Source organism: Acinonyx jubatus, chromosome B4 (assembly GCF_027475565.1).
Source record: "Acinonyx jubatus isolate Ajub_Pintada_27869175 chromosome B4, VMU_Ajub_asm_v1.0, whole genome shotgun sequence".
Lineage (NCBI taxonomy): Eukaryota > Metazoa > Chordata > Mammalia > Carnivora > Felidae > Acinonyx > Acinonyx jubatus.
The window spans coordinates 103848862-103862663 of NC_069387.1; the positions used below are offsets into that span (position 1 = coordinate 103848862).

Here is a 13802-nt window from a genome sequence, read left to right on the forward strand (position 1 = left end):
TCTCTATACTCTTCAAATACAGTCACTGGATTACCACATACCAGCAAGAGCTTGTAGCTCTTATTACTTATCATCTTTGAAGGTTTTCTGAAGCACCATTGCATGATTGAAAAACATGCTATGCTGATGGCCAATTGGCCGAGCTTCCTCAGGACTCTGACACTTGATTTCTCCTCGTAACCCGTTGGCTGAGCCTAGGGGTCTGTTTTGAATTGCAAGAATAGACAATGCATAAACTTATCAGTAAAATTCAGTAGATCTTATTGTATAAGTCAGCTGCACCACTCCTGGTATTCAGTGTTAGTCAAGATGAACTGGCTATTTGAAGGATGTGGGAACTACAGAACTCTCTATAGGCTGGAGAACATAGCTTGAATCAGCAGGAGACAAGGTAGCCCCAGAAATGTGAAGAAGTAGGACATGCGACGGCGACTGTTTACGGGGGTGGGGGGGGGGGGCGGGTCTGACCAAGAGATCGCTTATTGCTTCCACGATTGTCAGTGAATTCTAGCCATTCTTTCATCTTCTCTCATTCAGAAATGAAAGTCCCAAGCAAGAACATGCAGTTAGCTGAGACTATGTCATGTGCCCACCCTGGTACAGAGAGTCAGCAGAGGAAGAATCTGAACTTTTTTTTTTTTTTTTCCCCCTGTAGGCTACACACAATGGATGGTTCCCCTTCTAAACTGGAAACAAAATGTATTTCTGGATAGATACAGACATTTTATTTTAAAACCTTAAGATTTTTCTGGGATATCATGTTGAAAATGGAGACTCCCAACCCTATAACATTATCTGTGTTAGATTAGAAAAGAAGAATAACATTTCTAATCCCTAATATGTAAATTTAAACTAATAATGCCTACTGAGTACATTATGTTGAAATACTATTTATAATGCCTTAAACACAATAAGTACATTGCCTACATTCAATTTAATGTATTGAATTGCTAAAGCAATTTTTTTTGCTAAAGCAACTTAAGGCTTGATTGGTATGATTGTAATATTTTAAAAAATTAATATTGGTATGACCGTAATATTGTAAAAAGTTAATATTTTAAAAAGGTAATGATTCTGTTCACCTCTCTGCAATTTTAAAATAAATGATATAGTTTGATTTTTTTTTTTTTTAATCTTTAACAGGCAGGCTAGCCTCAACGAAGCAGCCGAGAAGTACTATGATCTGGCAGCCAGACTGAGACCTAATGTAAGTACTTCGCTAATGAGAAACGTTACTCAAAGGGATAGATTCACAGCATGTGATAGCTTTAGATAAAGAAGTCTCCTGATGCTGGGCTTTTTCCTCTCTGGTCCCTTATTCCGAATACCCACTAAATGGCTAATTCAACAATCAAATCTGACGGTCTCAAGCCTCTTTCTTTTTGCAGAGGTACAAATTGCTGTTTTCTGTCTTGTATAAACCACCATACAGTTTTATCATTTGAATACACGTCTTAGTGTTATTACATACTTGGCATCTGATTGGCTTTTAAAATTAGTTCCTTGAAAGTATTTTTGCTGTGGCGTTTAATACCTAAGGACTTCCTAACATCAGAAGCTTTTTTTGATCTTTACATACACTCAAACCTTGAGTCATGCCTCTTTCCTATTCCACGGTCCTCATTTCTAATAACTGTGCTTGTCAACTTTATCAAGTATGTTTTTATTAGAATTTTTCCCTGAGTAGTCACACTTCCATAAAGTGGGATGGATATAAATTAGATCATTACCATTGAAATAGAGTAACCATCTATGAGAAAATAAGAACTGGTTTTATATCTGTCTTCTAAGCCGTTTTTTATTAGCTGCACATCACTGACCTCCGGCGCGTTGCTTTTATTCTCATACACCCTGCTCTGCATCACCCTCCAACACTAAAACCTTCTCCCCTTACTCTCCAGATATAGACTGTCTATTGAGAAATTAATTTTGAAACAGTAATGAAAATGCATGTGTGATGTGACTACAAATAATGGGATAAGTCTCATTTTTATACAGTAACTCTTCCGTTGGGCAAACGACTATGGAGTGCCTGCTTTGTGATAGGATACAGAGATTTGATTTCATTCCCTAAAAGACTACATAATGTAGCAGAGAAGACGGAACATAATCAACTAGTTGAAACACAGTGTGGCAATTCCTAAGCAGAGGTATATACAGTCCTGTGGGAGCACAAAAGAGGAGGATTAATGTTCCCTGAATGCTACCCACAGGGGGAGTAGCTTTTTTTTTTTTAAGCAGATATAACCACATGCAATCTTAGCCCTCAATGTCCGTGCCCCCAGTTTCATTAATTATGAGGTACTTCAAGAATCAGTGAACTGTTTGCAACAGAAGAAAATAATTCAATAGTTGTAATGGTAAGAACAATAATAGCTGAAATTTATTAAACACTGATTATGTGTCAGGCATCATGTTAAGTACTTCACTGATTTCTCACAACAACCCACAGGTACTTCTGTGGTCCCCGTTCTGCTGAATCTTGGAGAAATTAGTAACTCACTCAGTATCATAACTGGAGAGTGGGATCCCATGATAACCCAGGCCTCTCCGTGCCTAAGAGAATGCTTGCTGGAAAAAATGCAGTTATATCTTGGGAGATGCAAACCAAAAGTCTAGGAAACGAAAAAGAAAAATGATTCCCTCATTTATGTATTTGGTAAATATTTACTGAGTACCTGTTAGTGCCAAGCACTATTCCAGGCACTGAATACACAGCAATGCATAAAACTGACCTGAGTTCCTGTCTGTTAGGAGCTTACAATTTAGTCTGAGGAGATGAAGCAGAAAAATAAGTAAAGTATATATGGCATCAGACAGTGATTAAGTGCTTTAGGAAAAAACGGAGCAAGAAAAGGGGAGTTTGGAGGTACAGGGAGAGATAGGCAGGGGGCATAGCTTTGTGAATGCCTGAGATGGACCTCTTTTTATAGCATTATTTTTTAAAAAAATTTTTTATTGTGTCTTTATTTTTGAGACATAGAGTGTGAGCAGAGAAGGGGCAGAGAAAGAAAGGGAGACACAGAATTCAAAGGTGGCTCCAGGCTCTGAGCTGTCAGCACAGAGCGCTCCGCAGGGCTCAAACTCCTGGAACCTTGAAATCATGACTGAGCCGAAGTCGGCTGCTTAGCCAACTGAGTCACCCAGGCGCCCCTGTATAGCATTTCTAAGGGTTGAATATGAAATCTTTAATTATTATAACTTCAACTGAAGATGAGAATCAAGGGTTTTTTTTTTTCTTACCTTTTTTTGTTCCCTTCACAATGGTTAATATAAGGCCCACAATATACATATAAATGGTGATGTTAAGTTCAACTTTTACTCACTGAGTATCAGTCACTTGAGTATCACTTTTATTTTTGCTAAGTAGTTGATCAAATGGTCTTCTTCAGCACATTATAATGGATTAATGAGAAAAGAGCTATCTGAGCTATTTGACCTGACCTAAAAAAATGAAAAAGATGCTGAAGCATTCCAGATTTAAGCCAGACTCATGAGCTTGTTTATTTTAAATGGCCAGCCAAATCATAAAATCAATATTTAATCTCCCAACGTAAAGCCATTTTTTTCTGAAACCCCAAAAAGTTTCTTCATAAACATGCCTCGGAAAAAAATGCATTTATTCAAATTCTACTTCCTTTATCTGGTAGCAATAAATTAAGTATTTTATGGATTCGGATAGAATAGGAAGTTCAAATTTAACAATAAGTAAATGATGTTACAGTTGTGGGTCAACAGATGTGGTCTTTCCCTAATCTTTTTTATGAATTGTGTTTTGGTTTTCTGTATGTAATCTAGGTAAGTAAGTTGCCACTGTGGCAAGACTGATAAAATAAAGACATTGGCAGTAATATATAAGTTTGTGTTCTGAACCAAGGAGACCTATTTAAAACAATAGTCCATATAGTGATTTATTAGTGGTTAGCATCTGATCCAAATTAAAGTGTCCATCAAACATTTATCTTGATCATAGCTGTTATTCTCTTTGTCCTGAAAACATTCTATGTTATTTCTGTGCTTTAACTTAATAAATTTCAGTTCCCTGCTTGGAAGAGGACACAGTAAACAGACCTCCATTCCCCTTCTCTCTAAGTAGTTTCACTGTCTTTTCTATTTTTCTTGTCTACACAGTAATCTAATCTTATTTTTCAAAGGGCATTTTCTTCTGTTGTTAGAACGTCCAACTATAACAATCAGTAGCTGTATGTGGGGGACCGTTGGCAATGCTCATGTCAGATCATGATTGTACACAGTAAAATATGTGGCTGCAACCTTGTGTCCTGCCACTTACTATCACCATATTAACAATATTGTTATCTGTGGCATGTATTTCTCTCTTAATAAAATACCTATTCCATTTTTTCAGTATGCTCCACGATGAATTTCTTTATTCCTTTCTATTCTACAAAAGCCATATGTTTTTTCATACAATTTGCTTTAAAACTGTCAACTGACTTCTTGGGATATTTTATGTACAAAGAATTCCAGTGAACAAATGCTAAACTAATGAAAGTCTAAATTAGTGGGCACACATAATTTTAAGTGTTAGATTATGATACTGTCTCTTTACAGGGGTATTCAGTATATTGTCATTTACTGAAGTATACAGTTACATTTTATTACCAAAATGGGACCATTAAATTTTTTAATTCTATTTATTTGATTTTTTGGGGAGGTAGGAGGGAATACTCTAATCTTAAATGTCATACTACATTAAAACATTTTTATAATGGGAAAACTCTACCAAAATTGCCATTTTAAGTTTTTCCACTGTTAGTTTTTCATTTGTGTAAATAAAATTGATCTCTCTGTCGAGGTTACTTTAAAAAGACAACACTCTTTATCTTCTCTCACTTATGCACATTAAAAAATGCTGACTCTTGAGGACTAGAGGGAACATTTAAATGAAATAGTTTTGTTCCTCCTGTGGGAATTAAGCCAAATTCTGCATTAACTTATGGATTTTTAATTTTTTTTCTAATGTGAAGAATGGGGAATTTGCATAATACAAAGTCACCTACTTGTACTTGGCTTTTAGCAAACTCTAGAAGCTAGAAAGAGGTAACTATTAATGATCCTGTCTAAAAATCTTGTATTTTTCTGGATGTAATTGTTTGCAATCTGAATTCATTTAATTTATTTTTTTTTATCAAGTGCCAGATTTGTGAAAGACTCTATGCCAAGTGCAGTGGGATTTCAGTTATGAAAAATTAACCCTGACCTGGAGAAATGTACTATCTCATGTGAGGAGGCAATGGAAGAGAGAATACTTAGATTCATATCCCCACAATTCAGGGCAGTAAATAATTCTGCATAATACATACTTTGTGAATTTTGTAAGGTAGTGCTAGAAAAGTATTCAGGAGAGAGAAATCACTTTCAGCTGAACCCTAGAAGGCACTGAGTCCGAGTAGGAAACTTAGATAATCATGAAATGATAGGATGTTTATAGGCAAAGATTTTAGGAGGAGGAGGAGAAAAGAGAATTCTGGCAGGTAGGGACATATACATGAATAAGGACATGGAGCTGAGAAAATGAATGAAGCACAAGGAATAGTAAGCAGATATAGTTTATATATTGGCCAGGGTTGGAGGCAGAGAGGAAGAATAGGGGAAGATAGAACTGGAAATGAAAATAAAACCAGATGAAAGGCATTGAATGCCATACCAAGAATTAGGAGTTTGTATTCCAGAAGTATGTTGAACAGGATGACATAATGAAAGTGATAAGTTAGGATGGCCATTTATATGATGTAATGAAGAATGTGGGTTGCATTTGGAAAAGTAGAGTTGAAAGATGCCACCTTGGGCAAACCAATAAAAAAAAGTCATTGTAATAGTTTAAGCAGAAGGTATAATCCAAAAGTACAGAAACATAGTGGAATGGAAAAGAATATGCAGGGGAAATAAGTAGATTATTTGATGGGATGTGAGTAGGAAAATTAGTTGGCCCAATGAGTGTTCCAAAATTTCGAATATAGGTAACTTGGAAGAAGGAAAAAGTTCCTGAACGGAACTGCGGCAGTTGGAGGAGTATGTTTATTTCAAGACAAAAAGGTTAAGTTTGGACCCAGCAGATTCTGAGTAAGAAGTAGGATATTATATTTGTCCATGGGACATTCCTATCAAGTAGGCAGTTGGAGGAAAGGTCCCAGTTAGGATTAGAGATGTGGGAGTTGTTTGCAGAAAGGAGATAGTGCCACAGCAGTAGTTAAGATCACTGAGGGAAAGCTGTACAAAGGTAGAGAAGAGAGACAATTTCAAATCCCTGGGAATGTCTACATTTGGAATGTAGGATAAGGAAGACATGAGACAGTGACAGAACATAGAAATCAGTATTAATGAGCAATTTTCAGTGCTGCTAAAGGTAAAGGAAAACAGAGACTAAGAATGTCCACTGATAATCAGAGAATAAGATGCCATTGGCCACCTGGTACAGTTTTGTGCCGGTGATGTGGGCAGAAGTTTGTAATGTGTTATGGAAATGGAGAATTGGAAACAGAGAGTGTAAAATGATTCTGTAAGTTTTCAGGTAAATCAAAGAGACAGGGAAATACCAAAAATTGTCAAGTATATATTTATTAAATATTAAAGGCAGGTGTTGAGATGTGTGTGTGTTTAAATATTAGAGATTAAAAATGTGTCCAAGTACAGGATAGAGAAAAGGAAATACCAGAGATCCTCAAAGATCATTTTCTCCCCAGGGACTGAAGAACGGAAAGTAGACTGAAGATATAAAAGGGGGAAAAAATTAGAAAAAGAGGAAGCATAAGCTTAGGTGGTAAATTACTTATATCAGTTATTTGCTTGTCTGCTGATCCTGTGGAAAGAGAATTTGAGGTCAAAGACCTGTGGATGGCTGGTGTGCTGAGATGCACAGTAGGTAGTAATTGATATAGGTCTGACATATCTATATGTGATAAATGCCAATAGAATAATAGTTTTGCAAGATATGTCATTAAGCCATTTATTTTGTGATAATTTTAAATAAAGTTCTCAAATAACTGGGAGATTACTTCTCATTTTGATTCAACCTTTCCAACTTTTATGCTAGATGTTGTATTCATTCTTTATCTAACATGTATAATATTTTATAAATGTTCTATCGTGTGCAGTTATTATGTATGAATTAAAGGGGAATCTGTTCCAAGGATCAGATTTTCCAGTAGAAAATTACATACGTACATTATACTTTTCCTAGGCATCTAGAACATAAATTATTTCAAAGCATTATTATAAAATCAAAGCCAATGTTATCCATTTGGGCTCTTTAGCAATGATTATATGTCAAGAGATAAAATGAGAAATATGAAATTCAAATAAATGAGCTTCCTACATAGGAGAGTTGCAGTTGTGTTATAAGATGGCCAACATATTCTACAATGTATTACTTTCAATTTGGACTACCCTTTTTATGGTAAACGTGGTGGGGCGGGAGGGGAGGGTAAGAGGAGATGGCTATTCAGTAAAAATAACCACTAAGGCTGGGATTGGGGGGGCAGGTTAAGAATTAATTGTTTGGACTGTACTGATGGAAGAGATAGAAAATATTTCTAGTTACAGTTGTTTATTGATGGAAAAGATATTCTTCCACCCCAATTAGAACAAAAGACCATGAAATTAAGTTAAACAGGACAGATTCAGATTTGACCATATAAGGGATTTTGGGGGGAGGAAATTACTGAGATTGTCATTTTGTTGGGGGGAAAAGGGGTGGGGGGTTTAATAATAATTTGTCTGCGAAGCAGTTAAACCACATTTCTGCTTGTAAATGGAGGAAGAACCATATGGCCTCTTCCAAAAGTTTCCACAAGCTTCTGTGATGTGGTAAAATTATATACCATGTGTCTCTTGACTTCCAGACATTAATAATATGTGGATCCCAGAATCACCAGATTGACTTCATGAGTAAAATGTGTTTTTATATTGCACATATATTTCCCACTCTCACTAGTTATTTCAGCTTCAACTGCATCTCTATATTTATAGTTAGAAAATGGAATGAGGTAAGTTAACAAATCCAAAATAAACTGGTTTCAATCAAGAGAGAAATTGCCATTAGTTTCCCCCCACATTTTACCTGGTTTTATTAAATGGGCCCAGAGATATCACCGAAATGAGACTGTTGTTTATTCACAGGTACGCAATTAAGTCAACAAACACTTACTCTGCTTCAGTTCATAAACAGGCTTCATCACATTGATATGTATATTTATGCACACAGTGGGAGAAAAAAGATATCTAAATCTTGTCTAATTTCAGCAAGATAGATGCTCACTTTCCCTGATAGCTTCAGTTACACCAGAATCAATTTTAGTCTTGTCCCACCCATATCTGTCTTCAGACTCCTTTCCACTGTAGATCTTCTTCCCAAATTATTTAGACAGTGCAGCTCTTTTCACTTCACAAGTTACAAAGTCTAGTTTTTGGTGCATTTACCTCTCTCTGCTTACATTGTAGTTTGTTTTTTATACTTCTATTTTGAGTATATTAGATAAACCAGAAAGAAATGTATTTCTGAAGTTGTTGCTATTTTTTTTCTGTTTATTATCTTATATAAATCTTCATGCTTAGAAGACAAAGATGGTTGGTTACAATCCACTTGTTTATTAACTGTTGGTATGGAGTAGTTTTCACCTGGGTCACATAGTTCGGCTAACGTAAGATGTATTTACAGGTTTTCCATACTTAGGCATTGTTATTCATCACAGTCATTACTTTTTGAATGTGTATATGCACTATGTGTGTGTTTCAGAATCACAACCAGAAAAGGACGGGCTGGGGGGGAAGTGTGAGGCATGGGCAGGAACTTAAGTGGCTCTTGGCTATGAAGAAAATCAGCTGAGTACTTTAGGTTGAGGAACATCAAAATCTTTGGGAAATTCCACTTAATTATGTTCTCTGATTCCAAGCATGTTTATTTTTACTCACATTTCTTTGTGGGGGTCTCCTTTGCATGGATTTATAACTATAATTATTTGAATTGTGGGGCCACACACTAAAATTGAATTTAGTTCCTTCTCCTCCAGAGTAACTGGATTCCTGGGGTTTTGGAAGAAAACTCAGCTAATCTAACCACACTGGCCCATATTCCTACCTGGGAGTATCAGCTAGGTGGGCTAGGAGGTACCACCATCAGAAGGATGTGCCCTTCCCCCACCCCACTCACCACATTCTTCATATCCCCTTTGGTTATTTCAACAGCTCGTTTCCCCCATTTGTATTATCCTTTTAGGCATTTATGTTTCTGATCCTTGGCTGGTCCTATGGGGCTAAGTTTTTCTAAATATAAACTGAAACATTAACCAAAAGATATGTGTATGAATCTTTATTACCTCCCTCTTCTAATGTTCCTGTAACATTTCACCTCTTTGTTTTGTTTGTTTGTTTCCTTATTTTCCCCCTACTCCTAACTCCTTGATATCTGTCGGAACCCTCTCTTATATATCTGCAGGTAAAATTATATTATACTTTACTTTAAAGATAAGTAAAAGTTGGGCAGATCCTGAAAAATTAGTGAATTGGTAGATTGATTTCTCCTAAAAGTCCTGTGTCCTTGTTCAAGAAAAAAAATTACTGATACTTTTTAAAAAGGTAAATAAGACTAGGACTCTTGTGATTCGTGCCAAGACTATCACAATGAGGGCAGGGAGAGATCACATTCCACCTCAAATACAGTAAAGACACAGGATTTATAGCCAACAAACATGGGTGATAAAGAACTTGATCAGGTATCAAGGGTGGGGAGATTCTCACTACATGAATTTAGGAGGACTTGTGCTATGGCTGGGCTAGGCAAGCCTCAGACAAGGCCCAAGGATGAGGCCTAGTCAAAAAGAGGGCCTGTCTGTTTTGGTCAAGGAGAGATGTTTTCATCGTGGATAACATTATTCTCCCAGACCGAGCTGTATAAATGCTAAATTTCCTATCATTGGATAATATCAGAATCAAGATTTTCTCTTTGTCACTTGAGTAGAATTTATTTAAACATCTTGCTGTAACATAATCTTTGCTAAGAAGCTCTGGAATAGAGCTGAAAAGATTGACATCTTTAAGAGGAGGGAAAATGTGTATGCTACACAGTTTTTCAGTCTTTGTCTTACAATCAACTGTTATTTTCTTGAATATCAAGTGCCAACAAATGGTTACTGTGATACTCAAGAGTTTTAGAAGCTATCCTGAACCTGCATTGTGGTTACATCAAAAATTAAAACTGTAGAGAATAGGAATTTATATTTGACCAACTCTCATTGTTCCTGTCTGGTTTTCATCTCCACTTTTGTTTTCACTTTCTTAAATGATCTCCACTGAAATAACACCCAGAAATGCAACTTTGCAGCGTATGCACATTTTCTCTTTGAAGAGTAAAGGGCAAGTTAAAGAGGGCAAATGTGATGTCATTAGAGATCTCGTGACAAGAAGGAGTTTGAAATGGTCACTCAGTGATTAAATTGGTTTCATCTGAAAAGTAACTTGCTCAGTTTAGGAATGCTGAATTTTAAAGAGAAGCAATTTTGAAAATATTTGTTAGAATGATTTACCAAATAATACATATGAGCTACTTCTAATAATTCATAACTAAAAAAAAAAAAACAAATTCAGTGCTTAAATTACAGGCAGAAATAATCAACCGTGTTTTTGAAAGTGTGGTATGACAGATGTCAACAAGTTCTAGAATGGATGTGAAACATTATTACTACTACTGTTCTTTTTTTTTTCTTATTGCTCAATTAAAGCACTGTATCCTTATCTACTTAAGTATTTGATCAAAAAAGAGAAAGCTGAGGGGTGCCTGGGTAGGTTAAGCATCTGGCTCTTGATTTCAGCTCAGGTCATGAGCTCGCAGTCATGAGATCGAGCCCACTTTGGGCTCTGCACTGAGAGAGGAGCCTTCTTGGGATTCTCTTTCTCCCTCTCTCCCTCAGCCCCTTTTCTGCTCATGCTCACTCATTCTCCCTCTCTCTCTCAAAATAAATAAACATTAGAAAAAGAGACAGTTGAATCTTCTCTATGGAATCTATTCTTGTGCTAGGTTATTTCTTGATTCCATGTATAATTTTCATTGGTTGTTTATATAAGAATACTAACAAACCCACCAAAACACCTGAGAATCCTCAACATATATTATAACTTAGTTTCCTGTGAGACAAATTATTTCTCTTAAATATATATAGTGCATTTTCCACTATAATTCCATAAACCAATGATTTTTTTCTCTTTTTCTTAACAAGATTCAGCTACCTGATAGCAAGATATCAGCACTGGCTGTGCTTTCACTTGTAACCACAACTGTGCCATCAAACTATCAGCAAATCAGACCTGCAGTAGTAACCAAATCCATAGTATGCCTTGATACATCTTCATCCATGATTAGTTGCATTATTAAAATGATACCAGATATTACCAAAAAAAACTACTTGGAAAAATAACAGTATGAAACTAATAAAAGGCCATAGGATTTTTAACATATATTTCTGTAGGTCACTCTACTTAAATTCTAAATACATGGACATCTATTTTAATTTAATTTTCTGATGGAAAAAGAGATTTATATTAAGAATTTATAACTTCTTGGGGCACCTGGGTGGCTCAGTCAGTTAATCATCAGATTCTTGATTTTGGCTGAGGTCATGATCTCCCTGTCAGCATGGAGCCTGCTAGGGATTCTCTCTCTCCCCCTCTCTCCCTGCCCCTCCCCCGCTCACATGCACACATGTGTACCCACTCTCTCTCTCTCTTTCTCTAAAATATACTTAAATAATTTATAACTTCTCACCTATAATTAGTTACTTGTCGCCACTTTAATATCTCATGTTTTTAAATAGAATTGATTGTCAAATTGGCTAACATACAGTGTGTAAAGTGTGCTCTTGGTTTTTGGGGTAGATTCCCGTGGTTCATTGCTTACATACAACACCCAGTGCTCATCGCAACAAATGCCCTCCTCGATGCACATCACCCATTTTCCCCTCTCCCCTACCCCCCATCAACCCTCAGTTTGTTCTCTGTATTTATTAAGAGTCTCTTATGGTTTGCCTCCCTCCCTCTCTGTTTGTAACTGGTTTTTTTTCTCTTCCCATCTCCCATAGTGTTCTGTTAAGTTTCTTAAGATCCACATATGAGTGAAAACATACGATATCTGTCCTTCTCTGACTGACTTATTTCACTCTGCATAATATAACATTATTAGGCTTGTATTGAGAGCAATAGATTCCACAGGTCTTGAGGATGGAATTATTTTGCTACCCAAGGAGAATTGAGCACTTTAGTTAGTCTTGGAAATCTTTACTGTAGACATGTGTGTACACTGAGTTTTCTCTTCATTAAATAATATGACACTATCATTTTATTTTATGGTATGCTGATTGAGACAGTAGCTCCCAAATATTTCTTGCTTCTAGGGAACTTTTGTGGACAGCAGATGATGGATTATACCCTAAGCACTATACTATCCTATCATTGCTTTAAACCTATTATTTACATTTGAATGTGTATAAACTGCCTCTCTGTATTTGAAAATTAAGAACTTTTTAAATTCACACCTAATAATGTAAAAAAAATAGCATTCACCTGAGGGGAATAATAATATTGACAAGTTTAAAAGTTGATAAACAGCTTTTATAGGTCCATATTTCCAAGTGTATATCTATTATGAATTAGTTGAAAATTTGTCTTTATAACTTGTAGAAGAATAAACATGATAATATTGGACACCAGAAAATCGTCTTTTTCAAAAATAGGAAATATAAGCCTTACAACATTCAAAGTTAAGTTCTGCATTTTTACAGATGGGGATACCAAGGCCGGGTAACTTGTCCAGTATGTCACGGCTAGTCATAGAGCCAGAATACAAAGCCAGCCAGTCTGGCTTCAGAATCTGTGTTCTTAACTTTCTGCTTCTTGTATAAGATTGCCTACCAAAAATTCAATAATGATCATAAATAAAATCCTAGACACTGAAATCAGAGGACACTTCTTATTTAAAAGGTGGTGATTCAAATTGTCTAGAATATTTGTACGTTAATCATTTTGAGGAGAAATGCTGTTTGGCAAAGTGGCAAAGTCTTAAGGTTAATTCACAGACCCTTGAACATATGCTTATATCCACCACACTTCACAGTCTCTGTAGATCCCAGTTGGAGAATCACTGGAGAAGTGACATGGTAGAGATTTTAAATGTAGAGAAGCAGAGTGCCTGTTATAAGTCAGTTTCTAAAATAGGCTCCAGGAGTATAATGAGAAACAAAGATGTTGCGATCCCTGCCCTCTCGGAGATAATAGCAGATGTAGGCTTAGCATTTTATTGTTCCTTAATTTTTTCATGAGAGGCTTATCTAGGTTATGAGGCTTGAGAGTTTGCACATTCTACAGATTATACAACAGTACCTACAAACACATGGACTCGATCACCTTGTTATGTTGTGTGTTCAGAGCCCATTCAGGGACTTCAAGAAACCTAGCAAACAAATTACTATTTTGTATTGCTTGAAATGTATTGATCACTTTGCCCTTGACTGCCTTGACTCATACAATCACAGTAAATATGCTGCTCGTTTTCTCGTAAAGAAAATTTACTTCCTTTTCTTAATAAGTCCTGAGAAAAACTGAAGCAAGCAGAATGGTTTCATGAAATGTTGCTTTAAGATTTGGAAGGCCAGACACTTTGGATAATAGGTTCTTACTTACCTGGCAGTTTCTTGGGAAGTTTTGCTTTTACTGAATTTGATTTTGAAATGAGAGTGGTAGTGGAATAACAGAGATGCGTCATACCAGATTTGATTGTATTTCTACTACTATATGCT

At 36.1% G+C, this 13802-nt stretch overlaps 1 protein-coding gene across 1 annotated transcript in view; it reads left to right on the forward strand.

Moving 5' to 3' along the window:
* TMTC2 (transmembrane O-mannosyltransferase targeting cadherins 2) overlaps nt 1-13802 on the forward strand; it is a 397388-nt gene that overhangs the window by 341592 nt on the left and 41994 nt on the right. Inside the window, exon 11 of the mRNA XM_015083452.3 lies at nt 1144-1207. Within this exon, the coding sequence (XP_014938938.2) occupies nt 1144-1207 (64 nt within the window). The remainder of the gene's footprint in view (nt 1-1143; nt 1208-13802) is intronic.